The sequence below is a fragment of the Coregonus lavaretus genome, assembly GCF_964263955.1.
Source record: "Coregonus lavaretus genome assembly, chromosome: 20".
NCBI classification, from domain to species: domain Eukaryota; kingdom Metazoa; phylum Chordata; class Actinopteri; order Salmoniformes; family Salmonidae; genus Coregonus; species Coregonus lavaretus.
Genome location: NC_140007.1, coordinates 15,258,124 through 15,272,015, shown reverse-complemented (window position 1 = coordinate 15,272,015; position 13,892 = coordinate 15,258,124). Strand labels below are relative to the sequence as shown.

At 41.4% G+C, this 13,892-nt stretch overlaps 1 protein-coding gene across 1 annotated transcript in view; it reads left to right on the top strand.

The window, feature by feature from the left end:
* Positions 1–4,840: 4,840 nt before the first annotated feature.
* Positions 4,841–13,892, top strand: part of LOC311147971 (chemokine-like protein TAFA-5) — a gene marked incomplete at both ends in the record, with an annotated part of 51,719 nt that continues 42,667 nt past the window's right edge. The window contains one exon of the mRNA XM_084184836.1: positions 4,841–4,943. Coding sequence (XP_084040962.1) covers positions 4,841–4,943 — 103 coding nt within the window. The remainder of the gene's footprint in view (positions 4,944–13,892) is intronic.

The following is a 13,892-nucleotide window of genomic DNA, read 5'->3' as shown; positions in this document are numbered from 1 at the left end:
TAACATAGTAAATGTAAATCCAGGATACTCAAAACTCAAATTAGTATAATATGTTACGTTTGGTATGGTTACATAACACAGATGGTTACTTAAGGCAAAAAGGTTGTGAGTTCGAATCTCATCACGGACAACCTTAGCATTTTAGCTAATTAGCAACTTTTCAACTACTTACTACTTTTTAGCTACTTTGCAACTACTTAGCATGTTAGCTAACCCTTCCCCTAACCTTAACCTTTTTAGCCAACCCTCCCCTAACCCTAACCTTAACCTTCATCACGGACAACTTTAGCATTTTAGCTAATTAGCAACTTTTCAACTACTTTCTACTTTTTAGCTACTTTGTAACTACTTAACATGTTAGCTAACCCTTCCCCTAACCCTAACCTTAACCCTTTTAGATAACCCTTCCCGTAACCCTAACCTTAACCCTTTAACCTAACTCCTAAACTTAACCCTAACCTTAACCCTAACCCCTAACCTAGCTAACGTTAGCCAGCCAGCTAACATTAGCCACCTAGCTAGAATTTGTAACATGTTGTACATTTTGCAAATTTGCGACATATAATACAAATTGTAATTTGTAACATATCATAAGAAATGGGTGATGGACATCCACAAATTAATACATACCATATGAAACGTAACATATCATACTAAGTGGAGTGTCTTGGTTTCATCATCCCTGTAATGCTTTATACATCTAATTTGGGGAAAAAGCTAAAAAGTGCAAATTAGAGTTTATTTTTCTTCACCAGACTGCTTAGTCCAACATGCCTCCTAGGCTACCCAGTGACAATTCTGTCAACAATGATTTTTGAGGCGAGCCACAGAAATAAAGTCCAGTTCAAAGAGAACTAAACTCCTAAGAACCCCAGTTTGTTATGAGAGGCACGTGTGTCCGCTTTGTAATTGTGGAAGGGCCTTGTTGCTGCTCGCGGATTTGTTTGTGTTTTCCTTTCAAGGTCCGCTGCATCTCTAAAGGACAGATGTTCCCGTCCCTTTGCAGAGAGCTTGTCAACACGGCTTTCACTCCAGTGGAGCAGAAAGAGGGCCATTCTGTGTCGCACCGTTTGAGTGCTGCCTGCCGACTGTGTTGTCCATAGAAGAAGAGAGCAGGAAGAAAGTAATCATAGTAATAGCCAAACAAAAATTGGTGTGGAACATGGGTGTTGGAGTAGCTGTGAGGTCGAGCAGAGTGCTGGTGGTGTAACTATGGACCTAGCCAAATGGAGGGACACAAAAAAAAACATTCCAAATCAAACAAATAAACCTTAGACTAGGTTGCAGGACCAGGCCAGGGAAGAGACTGGGCTATGTAGGGTTGTTGGATAAAGAAGAGCATTATAGCATGAGCGCTTTCACGCTAAGGAAATATTAAGTTTAGTGCCTTGCTGAAATATTAATTTCAGTGCCTTGCTGAAATATTAGTTTTAGTGCCTTGCTCAAGGACACAATGGCAGTGTGTGGTACAGGCATAAGACTATTGGTCCGAATGTGTGTTTGGGCCTATTTTATCAATAACAATCCATCTCTTTGTCTTATTTTAGTCTCTTTTAACAGCTGCAGAGAGCCTCATGAGTCTGGTACACAAGACTACGACATTCTTGTTCATATTCAACACACCAATAGTCCTTAAAAGACAGTAACATAATAACCCCACTGTCATTTACCTTACGGTTGTTACAGTATAGTTCATCCTAAGATCCATCCCTGTAAGAGTGGATGAATAGACCTGAACTGAGACCTCCTTTCCATCTGCTAATACAGTGCAGACTGACTGACTGGTCGTGTAGTGGAGGTCTGGTACTCAACAGCCAGGGAGTTTTAATGGTAGTAATTTAGAAGATAGAGTGGCATCTTCAGAGGTAACACACACACACACACACCACACACCACACACCACAAACACATACACATACAAAGGCTATTTCTGTATGTTTCAGAATGTTCTAAAACAATATAACCAGTTATCTAGAGATGTTGCTATGACCACATTGTTGATTTACTGACTCCACAGTGGAGGGATAAAAATTCAGGCCCACTGTCTTCAGAGACATTGTGTTCTTCCATGTGCTCTACCTCAGTGGTTCTCAAACCTCTCCTCTGGGCCCCCAGATGTTTCACAATTGTATTCTAGCCCTGATCTAGCACGCCTGATTCGTTAATCAAGGGCTTGATGATTATTTGACAAGTTGAATCAGGTGTGCTAGCTCTGGAATAGATCAAATACATGGAACATATGTGGTCCCCAAAGGAGAGGTTTGAGAAGCTCTCCAATGCCCAATGCATTGTACTGTTGTCCAATCTCATCTCTCATACACCTTATGTCTGAATAGTAAAATTCCCAACATGGCCAACATCCCCCCTGCTCCTCTTTGCAATGGAGTTTTGGCATAACAATATTGTCTAAATTAGATTATTTTATCCAAAGAATGTGAATCATCGCCTGCAACCCGAAGTGTCCAGTTTTCACTAAGGAATTAGGGCAGAGATTTGGCTGTATGTCTGTGTATGTGCGTGTGTTGAGAGAGAGAGAGAGAGAGAGAGAGAGAGAGAGAGAGAGAGAGAGAGAGAGAGAGAGAGAGAGAGAGAGAGAGAGAGAGAGAGAGAGAGAGAGAGAGAGAGAGAGAGAGAGAGAGAGAGAGAGAGAGAGAGAGAGAGAGAGAGAGAGAGAGAGAGAGAGAGAGAGAGAGAAGAGAGAGAGAGAGAGAGAGAGAGAGAGAGAGAGAGAGAGAGAGAGAGAGAGAGAGAGAGAGAGAGAGAGAGAGAGAGAGAGAGAGAGAGAGAGAGAGAGAGAGAGAGAGAGAGAGAGAGAGAGAGAGAGAGAGAGAGAGAGAGAGAGAGAGAGAGAGAGAGAGAGAGAGAGAGAGAGAGAGAGAGAGAGAGAGAGAGAGATGTACAGGCATTCCAATGGAAATCCTAGCTGACATGTAGCCTAAATGCTGCATAGCCTGTACAAATTGACTCCTTGGAGGGGAAGCAATTCTCTTGGGATCTATTCTTTTCTCGCTGTCCCGTCAAAACAGGTTAGACATTGCCTATTTATTTAGCAATATAGTCGGTGGATGACCGAGAGCTGAATTCGGTGGACTTGGCAATGTGATTGAATCACAATAGACCACCGACATTTGTGGAGCTGCTGTCACTGGATCATAGCAAAAATGCATGAGATGAAATCTGGCTCATGCAGGTGACAAGACTTCGACAGAGATTGACATACCGATAGCCTACTTTTAATCATCAATCTTGGCCAAATAATTCCAATAACTGACCAATGCTATAGCCTTGGACATTGCACTTTTGTGAGTGTAACCTAATACAAAACGAATCCGACAAAACAGCACTTTTATTTAAGCGGCCTTTATTTGCAGTGTTGGAGAAGCTACTCTGAAATTAGTTCACTACATCCAAACCATGTGAAACATTATATCTTTGAAATGTCATAGACTACAAATTGCAAGAACAGATCACTCTAGAGTCAGATATTCACAAAACCCATATTTTATTTTTGCAAAAAAAGTAGTGTGTAGTTCCAGTAGTTACCACTGCAGAAAAGTAATTAACTACTGAAAACACTACCAAGATTTGAATTTAGTTAAAGGTTCAATGCACCCGTTTTTATTTCAATATCAAATCATTTATGGGTAACAATTAAGTACCTTATTGTGATTGTTTTCAATTAAAATGGTCAAAAATAAACAAAAATAGCTTCTTGGCAAAGAGCAATTTCTCAAGCAAGTATTTTGCTAGGACTTTCTGGGAGTAGTCTGAGTTGGGAGGGGAAAATAAAAAACTAGCTGTTATGGCAGAGAGGTTTGGAACTCTTTCTTATTGGTCTAATAACTAATTTACCGCCTGGTGATGTCACCAGGCAGGCCAAAACTCCATCCCACCACAACAGGCTGAATTTTCAGCCGGTCTTTTCAAACAGCTTTTACACTAAATTGGCATTTTCATTATTTTCACAGTAGGCTATTATTCCAACCTCATAGTGTGGAAATATACAACACAGGAAAATCAAGTTTTTGACTTCACTGGGCCTTTAAACTACCACCAAGCTACTACACAAATGTAGTTAAATTAGGCCTATGCTACTAGTTGAACTAGACTAAACATAGTCCACTACTCCCCAACACCGTGTATTTGTGACCTTTAGGATTTTATGTTGATGTTTATTGCAGTCGATTGCATTTCACTAGCAACCGTGCATAAATAGCCTATATCCTGTTTTGTTTTGCAGTAGCCTAACTTTAATTTTTCTTGGCCTTTAAACTAAAGGAACAGTGAATACGGGCTAGTGCGCCGTCGTAGGAAATTCACGCTCAAGCGCAAAGAAGCTGACGATGCTTGCGGAGGTCTTGGTGTTCGCCTCCGCGTCTTGCAGTAGACTGCTTGAACTGTGAGTCAGATCTGCAATCTGTGAATGGATAAACCATACGGTCTACGGAATAAACCTGTAACTTCCACCGGGGATGATGAATAGTATTTACTTCATATCATATGGTGATGTTTCATGAGAATCCTCTCCTGACTCCTGCATGTCTTTTGAAACTTGCCAAATGGACATCTCATTTACATTCAACTTGGGCTGCTATGAAGCTTCGATCGGCGTTGCACTCACTGCAAATCATTGACAGTCACAGAAAAAGATAAAAAGGTCATTTACTAATAAGGGATCGTGTCAATTATAGGCTACTCTATTGGATTTTCCTCCACTAATTTACCCCGGAAAATAGATGCCAACGACGGCTATCGAAACACCATATATAAGTCTTCAACCATTTGAACATCACCTTAAAAGTGGGAATAACGAGGTATACGACGAGACGGGAGAGAAAGAATGCAGTCGGGAAAGGGAATGAAGACGCTCTCGGCAGGTGGAGGAGCGTCACTCTGCTGTCTGTTGCTCCTGTGGGTCATCTACTCCCATCTCATGAGAGAGGGTAAGTGCATCTACATGATGCCATGCAATGCATGCCACGGTTATGCTACTCTACTCACTGTCATTTCTAATGCAAGGAGACAGGACAGATACACATGGATCATTCATTGTTTTGATACTGCTTGATCTCAGTGTATAATTATTTTTTACAGAATAATGTTGTTGTTTTGCTTTGTTCTATTGCTTTTTACATAAAAATCACCCTCTCTTGGGTTGGTATTCTAGACCAGGGATCATCCACTAGATTCAGCCGCTGGCCGATTTTTTCTTGAGCAGATGGTCTGGGACGGAACATAATTAGAAATCATTTGTAAACTGCAAATTGACCGCAAGAAGCCCCAACATATATAATATTTGACTAAAACATAATAATTTCAAACCTTGCTTACATTTGTATATATGATCACACGTCTCTCTATTATGCGTGGGAATACAGTACTTGGAAACAGATTTCCAAAATTATAACCACTTGGAGCTGATTTCCTGGTGTTTTTACAGTCTTTTATGTCCAACAATGAAAAATATATTTAATAAATTGCTTAGAAAACCTGGGAGGCCAAATATATCCACACCTGGGCCTACCCGCAGCCGCCAGTTGTCGAGTGTATTAAGGTATTATTTGTTGTTAGGCTACTCAAAAGATGAATGCTGGAAGCAATGCTACTGTCATGTATGCTGTGGACGATCCCTGGCTATGATGAAGCCTATTTATTTTGCCATTAGGCCTAGTCTATTATTCTTCATCATGTGCCTTATGATTTCATACTGGTTTATATTCATTCCTTGCCATGCCATGACAGTAGTAGCACACCCTGTTGAATTATGTATGCACTAGTAGTGCAATTACACCTTTCCACAGAATGGAAAGCAAAAACACGTTTCCCTCTGCTACATAGGCTACTGCCCTGAACTAAACCAATTTGGAACTCCATAGTCTTGTCTAACAGAGAAGGACACCAAAGCTTAGGAACTTGGTTATTCATTTATTACTACCATGTTAATTTTCTTCTCTCTGATTCACAAGGCAAATGTCTATGTGTTCCTCAACAATATTTTATCCCTAAAAAGGATATTCATTTATTTGACCCAAAATGATTGACTAAAGGATGCTGTCTTGGAGTCTATTACAATACTAATGATTTTAACATTATTCATTAATAACCTTGTTATGGAGGTGTAGAAACTAACCAATCAACTGAGTTTCATTTTTCACAACCCACTCCCATTTAGTAAGTAATTTATGCTACAGAAAAAGCCCTCAGGGTATGTCTAAAGGATTTGTAAAGCATAGGCCTACATAAATCAAATCCAAATTTATTTGCCACATGCGCCAAATACAACAGGTGTAGACATTACAGTGAAATGCTTACGTACAAGCCCTTAATGAACAATGCATAAAATAAAATAAATTGAAAATAGAAAAAGTGTTAAGTAAAAAAAGTAAAAGCAAATAACTAAAGAGCAGCAATAAAATAACAATAGGGAGGCCATATACAGGGGGGTACCGGTACAGAGTCAATGTGCGGGGGCACTGGCTAGTCAAGGTAATTGAGGTAATATGTACATGTGGGTAGAGTTAAAGTGAGTATGCATAAATAATAAACAGAGTAGCAGCAGCGTAAAAGAGGGGGATGGGGTGGGGGTGGGGGGGCAGTGCAAATAGTCCGGGTAGCCATGATTAGCTGTTCAGGAGTCTTATGGCTTGGGGGTAGAAGCTGTTGAGAAGCCTTTTGGACCTAGACTTGGCGCTCCGATATCGCTTGCCGTGCGGTAGCAGAGAAAACAGTCTATGACTAGGGTGGCTGGAGTCTTTGACAATTTTGAGGGCCTTCCTCTGACACCGCCTGGTATACTGGGCCATACGCACTACCCTCTGTAGTGCCTTGCAGCCAGAGGCCGAGCAGTTGCCATACCAGGCGGTGATGCAACCAGTCAGGATGCTCTCGATGGTGCAGCTGTATAACTTTTTGAAGATCTGAGGACCCATGCCAAATCTTTTCAGTCTCCTGAGGGGGAATAGGCTTTGTTGTGCCCTCTTCACGACTGTCTTGGTGTGTTTGGACCATGATAGTTCGTTGGTGATGTGGACACCAAGGAAATTGAAGCTCTCAACCTGTTCCACTACAGCCCCGTCGATGAGAATGGGGGCGTGCTCTGATCTCCTCCCTATAGGCTGTCTCATCGTTGTTGGTGATCAGGCCTACCACTGTTGTGTCGTCGGCAAACTTAATGATGGTGTTGGAGTCGTGCCTGGCCATGCAGTCATGGGTGAACAGGGAGTACAGGAGGGGACTGAGAACGCATCCCTGAGGGGCCCCCATGTTGAGGATCAGCGTGGCAGATGTGTTGTTACATTTGACATTACATTTTAGTCATTTAGCAGACGCTCTTATCCAGAGCGACTTACAGTTAGTGAGTGCATACATTTTCATACTGGCCCCCCGTGGGAATCGAACCCACAACCCTGGCGTTGCAAACGCCATGCTCTACCAACTGAGCTACACAGGACTACCTAACCTTACCTACCCTTACCACCTGGGGGCGGCCCGTCAGGAAGTCCAGGATCCAGTTGCAGAGGGAGGTGTTTAGTCCCAGGGTCCTTAGCTTAGTGATGAGCTTTGAGGGCACTATGGTGTTGAACGCTGAGCTGTAGTCAATGAATAGCATTCTCACGTAGGTGTTCCTCTTGTCCAGGTGGGAAAGGGCAGTGTGGAGTGCAATAGAGATTGCATCATCTGTGGATCTGTTGGGGCGGTATGCAAATTGGAGTGGGTCTAGGGTTTCTGGGATAATGGTGTTGATGTGAGCCATGACCAGCCTTTCAAAGCACTTCATGGCTACAGACGTCAGTGCTACAGGTCGGTAGTCATTTAGGCAGGTTATCTTAGTGTCCTTGGCCACAGGGACTATGGTGGTCTGCTTGAAAAATGTTGGTATTACAGACTCCGTCAGGGACATGTTGAAAATGTCAGTGAAGATACTTGCCAGTTGGTCAGCACATGCTCGGAGTACACGTCCTGGTAATCCGTCTGGCCCTGCGGCCTTGTGTATGTTGACCTGCTTAAAAGTCTTACTCACATCGGCTACAGAGAGCATGATCACATAGTGATCTGGAACATCTGGTGCTCTCATGCATGCTTCAGTGTTGCTTGCCTCTAAGCGAGCATAGAAGTGATTTAGCTTGTCTGGTAGGCTTGTGTCACTGGGCAGCTTGCGGCTGTGCTTCTCTTTGTAGTCTGTAATAGTTTTCAAGCCCTGCCACATCCGACGAGCGTCAGAGCCGGTGTAGTATGATTCAATCTTAGTCCTGTATTGACACTTTGCCTGTTTGATGGTTCGTCGGAGGGCATAGCGGGATTTCTTATAAGCGTCCGGGTTAGAGTCCCGCTCCTTGAAAGCGGCAGCTCTACCCTTTAGCTCAGTGCGGATGTTGCCTGTAATCCATGGCTTCTGGTTGGGGTATGTATGTACGGTCACTGTGGGTGAAGACGTCATCGATGCACTTATTGATGAAGCCAGTAACTGATGTGATGTACTCCTCAATGCTATCTGAAGAATGCTGGAACATATTCCAGTCTGTGCTAGCAAAACAGTCCTGTAGCTTAGCATCTGCGTCATCTGACCACTTTTTTATTAACCGAGTCACTGGTGCTTCCTGCTTTAGTTTTAGCTTATAAACAGGAATCAGGAGGATAGAGCTATGGTCAGATTTGCCAAATGGAGGGCGAGGGAGGGCTTTGTATGCGTCTCTGTGTGTCACGAATTCAGCTGAGGCTGCCCTTCCTCCTTGCTCGGGCAGGTTTCAGCGTTCGTCGTCACCGGCTTACTAGCCACTACCGCTCCATTTATCATCACTCCATTTGTCTTGTCTTGTCTTGTCAATCACACACACCTGGTACTCATTCCCTCATTAGTCTGTGTATAAGTGTTCCCTCTGCCCCCTTGTCCTTTGTGAGTGATTGTTCGTTGTGAGAGTGAGTAGCTCGGTTGTATGCAGCCAAGGTTGATTTTCCCTTGTGCTAGTTTCGTTCTGTCGCTATATGCGCTACATTATTGTACACTGAATAAACTCTTGATTTCGGTGTTTTACCTCCTGCGCCTGACTCCATCATTCACACCTCATCACACTGTGTGTGGAGTAAAGGTGGTCTAGAGTTGATTTTTCCTCTGGTTGCACATTTAACATGCTGGTAGAAATGAGGTAGAACGGATTTAAGTTTCCCTGCATTAAAGTCCCCGGACACTAGGAGCGCTGCCTCTGGATGAGTGTTTTCCTGTTTACTTATGGCCTTATACAGCTCATTGAGTGCAATCTTAGTGCCAGCATCGGTTTGTAGTGGTAGATAGACAGCTACGAAAAATACAGATGAAAAGTCTCTTGGTAAATAGTGTGGTCTACAGCTTATCATGAGATACTCTACCTCCGGCGAGCAAAACCTTGAGACTTCCTTAGTATTAGATTTTATGAACCAGCTGTTGTTTACAAATATACACAGACCGCCATCTTCATATGAACTACATAGATTCTTCACAGATCATTTATACACTCTAGACTGTACAGTATAAACCCCTGAACTATGAAATACTATGGCCTGCCCTCAGGATACTGATCAAACCTGCACTTTGACCTTCTCTCTATGTACAGTAGTTCGGTTTTGGGATAAATTACTAGGTTGTTATTCTCCACCAACCAAGAAAGATTCACAGTCACAAAGATGAGGATGTCCTTTGGCAGCCATGTTGATTATCTGGATACATTGTTTAGACTTCTCTTTGTGTCGATCCCAAATCAACCACTTGTCCCTACCCGCTATGGACTTGTGGAGATCTGAGAGGGTTAGATATGGTATGATATGTAGCTTCACCTTACCCTCTGATTGACTAGATGGAAATTATATCCATATCGCTTACACCTGTCCAGTCCTCTCAAATCTCCACAAGTCCATAGGGGTTAGTATATGGGTCGATTTGATTTGGCATTGGGCGCTCCTCCAGCATTTGAAGTCTTCTCAAGTTTCCCATCACTCAAGTCAGATACCTGTTAGGTAGTATGGACATAAATGTACCTCTGCTTCTCTAATGTATGACTGTGCACATATCTCAACCACACCTGACCTTACACAGATACTCACTCAGTGCTCCTAGGTCCGATCTCCACCTCCCGGGAGGCCCCTGGTAGCCTAACAAAGAGAGGTCTTGGGGGCCGGGGCGGTCGTGAATCCTGCAATGACTGGCTGCATCGTCTCCACTCCATAGCGGCACCATCTGTCACAGCGACAGGAAATCAAAGTGCAGTAGCCTGTCCTTCTCATGCCATTGGGCCCCTGCCCCACACAGATGGATAGCCTGCCAAGCCCTTCTCCATTCTCGGCAGTTTATTCAACGCTAAATTTGGAAATGTCTGGATTTCCCTCAACGGAGCCAATTCTTCCAGTTGTTCAGTGGACCAGCAGCTCCCCTCTCTCTTCGCTTTGTCAACCTCACCACCGTTGTTGTGGATATGGGTCAGAAGAGAGGGTGGCGAGAAAAATGTTCTCCGAGATTTATGAGGTGGAGGTGTGTGTTTCTTGGACTGTATCCGCATCAAAAGGTGGTGAGGATGGAATGGTACGTTTGTCACTAGCAGTGGTGTTACAACAGCATGTTGTGCTTTAGCCTACTAAGTCAATTTTATTTGTCCATTTGAAGCTCAATGAAGAATGTTTTGTGAGGTTGATAGGAAGATTTCAGTCTCCTCCAGAAGCTCAGTTCAGTGGTTCAAGTTACAGGGAGGACGATTTTGCTCCATAAATTGTGAGTAAACCACTACTCCTAATAATAATAATATAATAATAATAATAATAATAATAATAATAATAATATACTCCTGTTTCGATAGGTAATGAAGTCATAAAACTATGGGAAAATGAAAAGGTTTTTATGGCAAAATCAATGTTGCTGCACGCCAAGGCCCATATTTCACAGCTCCCTGAATAGCATCAGCTGTTTGCCTTCCTCTGGGTTGAGCGTCGAGTTATTTTGTCTGTGGAATGCATTGGAGGTTAAAATTCTTGATTTCAGGGAGAGTGTGGGTGAAAAGTGTAAATATTATCAGTAATGTCCCTTCAAGTTATTGTCCTACTCTGTTTCCTTCCATCACCCCCAGTCTTTTTGATCTATTTTACTCAATGAAAGGACCTCCCTCATGCATTTTAAAGGTATAGTTTACCCAAATTACAAAAACACAAAAATATTTCCTTCCCTAAGAAAAGTATGGTCCAGGAGAGATTGAAATCCCGAATCTGGGCTTGGACTACTTTTTGGTTCAATGATGACCATAAACCAAAGATAATGATTGGCCCCTACATACTTTTGAGTATTATGAGTAGGCTATGAGCGTACTCTTATTTTTATTCACAAATTATCTCAAAGTAATTTGGAAATCAAGTGACTCAGCTTCACAATCCCCTTTGAAGTGGGGCATGTATACAGTAGGGCTGCTGGTTGTGGGTGGGTGGTTTCGTTTGCTGAATCACATGATTTCAACGTACAAGGTATGAGACCAAGATTTTGTCACACATGCAGATGAAGTTACAGAGTGGTAGTTTGAACTGCAGCCAACCAGGTCATCATGACTAAAAGATGTGCATTAATATGTCGTAGCGCTCCAGCGCTCCTCTGGCCTACTTGCTTATAACAGGAACTCATAGTGGGTGACTGTAGGTTGAACAGGACAGGGTCACAGACACACACACACGGTCACATGCACGCGGTCACACACACACACAGTCACACGCACCTGGTCCCACACACACACACACTCACACACACACATACACACACACTCATATACACACACACACATCAGCTGGTCTCCTTTTAAATATGTGTTAATCTACTGTAGGTACTTAACAGAAAATTCATATTGAAGTCATATTGTTATATTGAAACTTGAAAGTCATACATATGTGGGGTCAGACAATATTGACACCCTTGATAAAGATGAGCAGTAATGAATGTATAAAATAAATACGGTCATCAAAATTATTAAAAGGTTTTAAAAACAATTCTAATAAATGCAACAGTTGGAAAAATTGAATGAAGAAACTACAACAACAACAAAAAAATATCCATCAGGTATTGACTGAATTATAAAACATTTTACAGGCACAGAGTTCAGGGAATTTGGTGGGAATTCTGGTATTAAATGTATTGTCAAATGTCAATGTTTTTTTCTTAGAATGCACTCATATATACATTTTCTAATGGTATCAGGTATTTATTTTATATTTTGTGTTAAAATAAAGAAAATGATATGTGCCTAATTTACATAAATACACTGCGTGTATTTGTATATATGAATACATTAACATAAAGAGGTGGAACAGGGCTGCAACCTCAAAAAATTCCTCTGTCTACCCTACCATCACTCACCTGTGCTGTCTAGACTGCCTAATTAATTACTGTTGTTGTCACGTTCCCTTGCATAATTCAACAAGTGTGTCAATAGCAGGATACCCTTTGATTAAAAATCAACATGCTTGGCTCCAGATTACACCTATCTAAACACGTTTTACATTGTTTGCAAGATCAGACATAATATCACTATAATCCGAGTGTTCATTTTCGGAAGTTGCTTTCATTTCAGCGCACCTAATTTGTAAACATTTCAACTGTAGCAAATTATTACTTTTTGCAATTCCACAAAAAATGAACACCCATCAAAGTAAAGGTATCTTTCTTCTCTTTCTTATGATGTAAGTGTCGAGATTATGTGTTAAATCCCAGACCAAGCTTTAGCATTCTTATAAATGCAACGGAAAGACAATGTATTCCATTGAGCCCATTTCAGCCATTACTGGGGGGTGTTTGAGAGGTCATTACAAACATTTCCGCGGTCGTAACGTTAACGGGACAAAAACAACAGGCACAAGCAAGAGTATGAAAGAGTCGCAGGAGTAAAATGAAAGCAATCAATCCAGCGAAATTTAAGTGACAAGTGGATTCTGCATCCCTCAAACACAGGAAATAGATAGCATGCGCATTGTTATACAAATACTGAGCTATATTATATGCAAAAACATTTTGGGGAAATTATTTTATACTAATACAATTGCTCAAAGAAAGAATAATCTTTTTTGGTTCCTGAAAGGTTGGGGTCATAATTGATTACGGATAATCCTGAATGAATCCTGAATAATGATGAGTGAGAAAGTTACAGAAGGGTCAAAGATCATACCCCCAAGACATGCTAACCTCACGTTATTGTAATGGTGAGAGGTTAGCATGTCTTGGGGGTATGATCTTTGACCCTTCTGTAACTTTCTCACTCATCATTATTCATGATTCATTCCGAATTATCCATAATCATGGTAGCATCCACATTAATGTAGAAATGTTTAGAAACATATTTATTCTTATTTACATTAAAAGTCACTCCAAAATGACACAATACAATTACCATTCATTTCTATTGGGCACAAAATAATCAGAAACACAACCAAAACCAACTCCAAATGCATCCAATACGTTTGTAGAATCACAAGCTTGATGTAGTTATTGAATGCTAGGAATATGGGACCAAATACTACATTTTTGAATACTTTATTTATACAAATCTTTAGAGGTGTCAATAATTTTGACCCCTACCTTTTTGAGAGAAAACTATTATTACAAACAAAATCTCTTTTTCTGAGCAATTTTATTAGTATAAAATAACATAATTTCCCAATTATTTGGAGCATACAATATAGCTCAGCATTTGAATTATTTATTTTATACAATCATAATTGCTCATCTTTATCAAGGGTATCAATAATTTCGGACCCCACTGTAAATACAGTATATCATATACACAAACACATAAGCAGTGCAGAGTCAAAATAACACTGCTCACTATACATTTGCTTTGCGGTTTGTGTGTGGATTTGTGTGTATCCATGCATCTCTGTATGTGGGCGTGTGTGTGTGG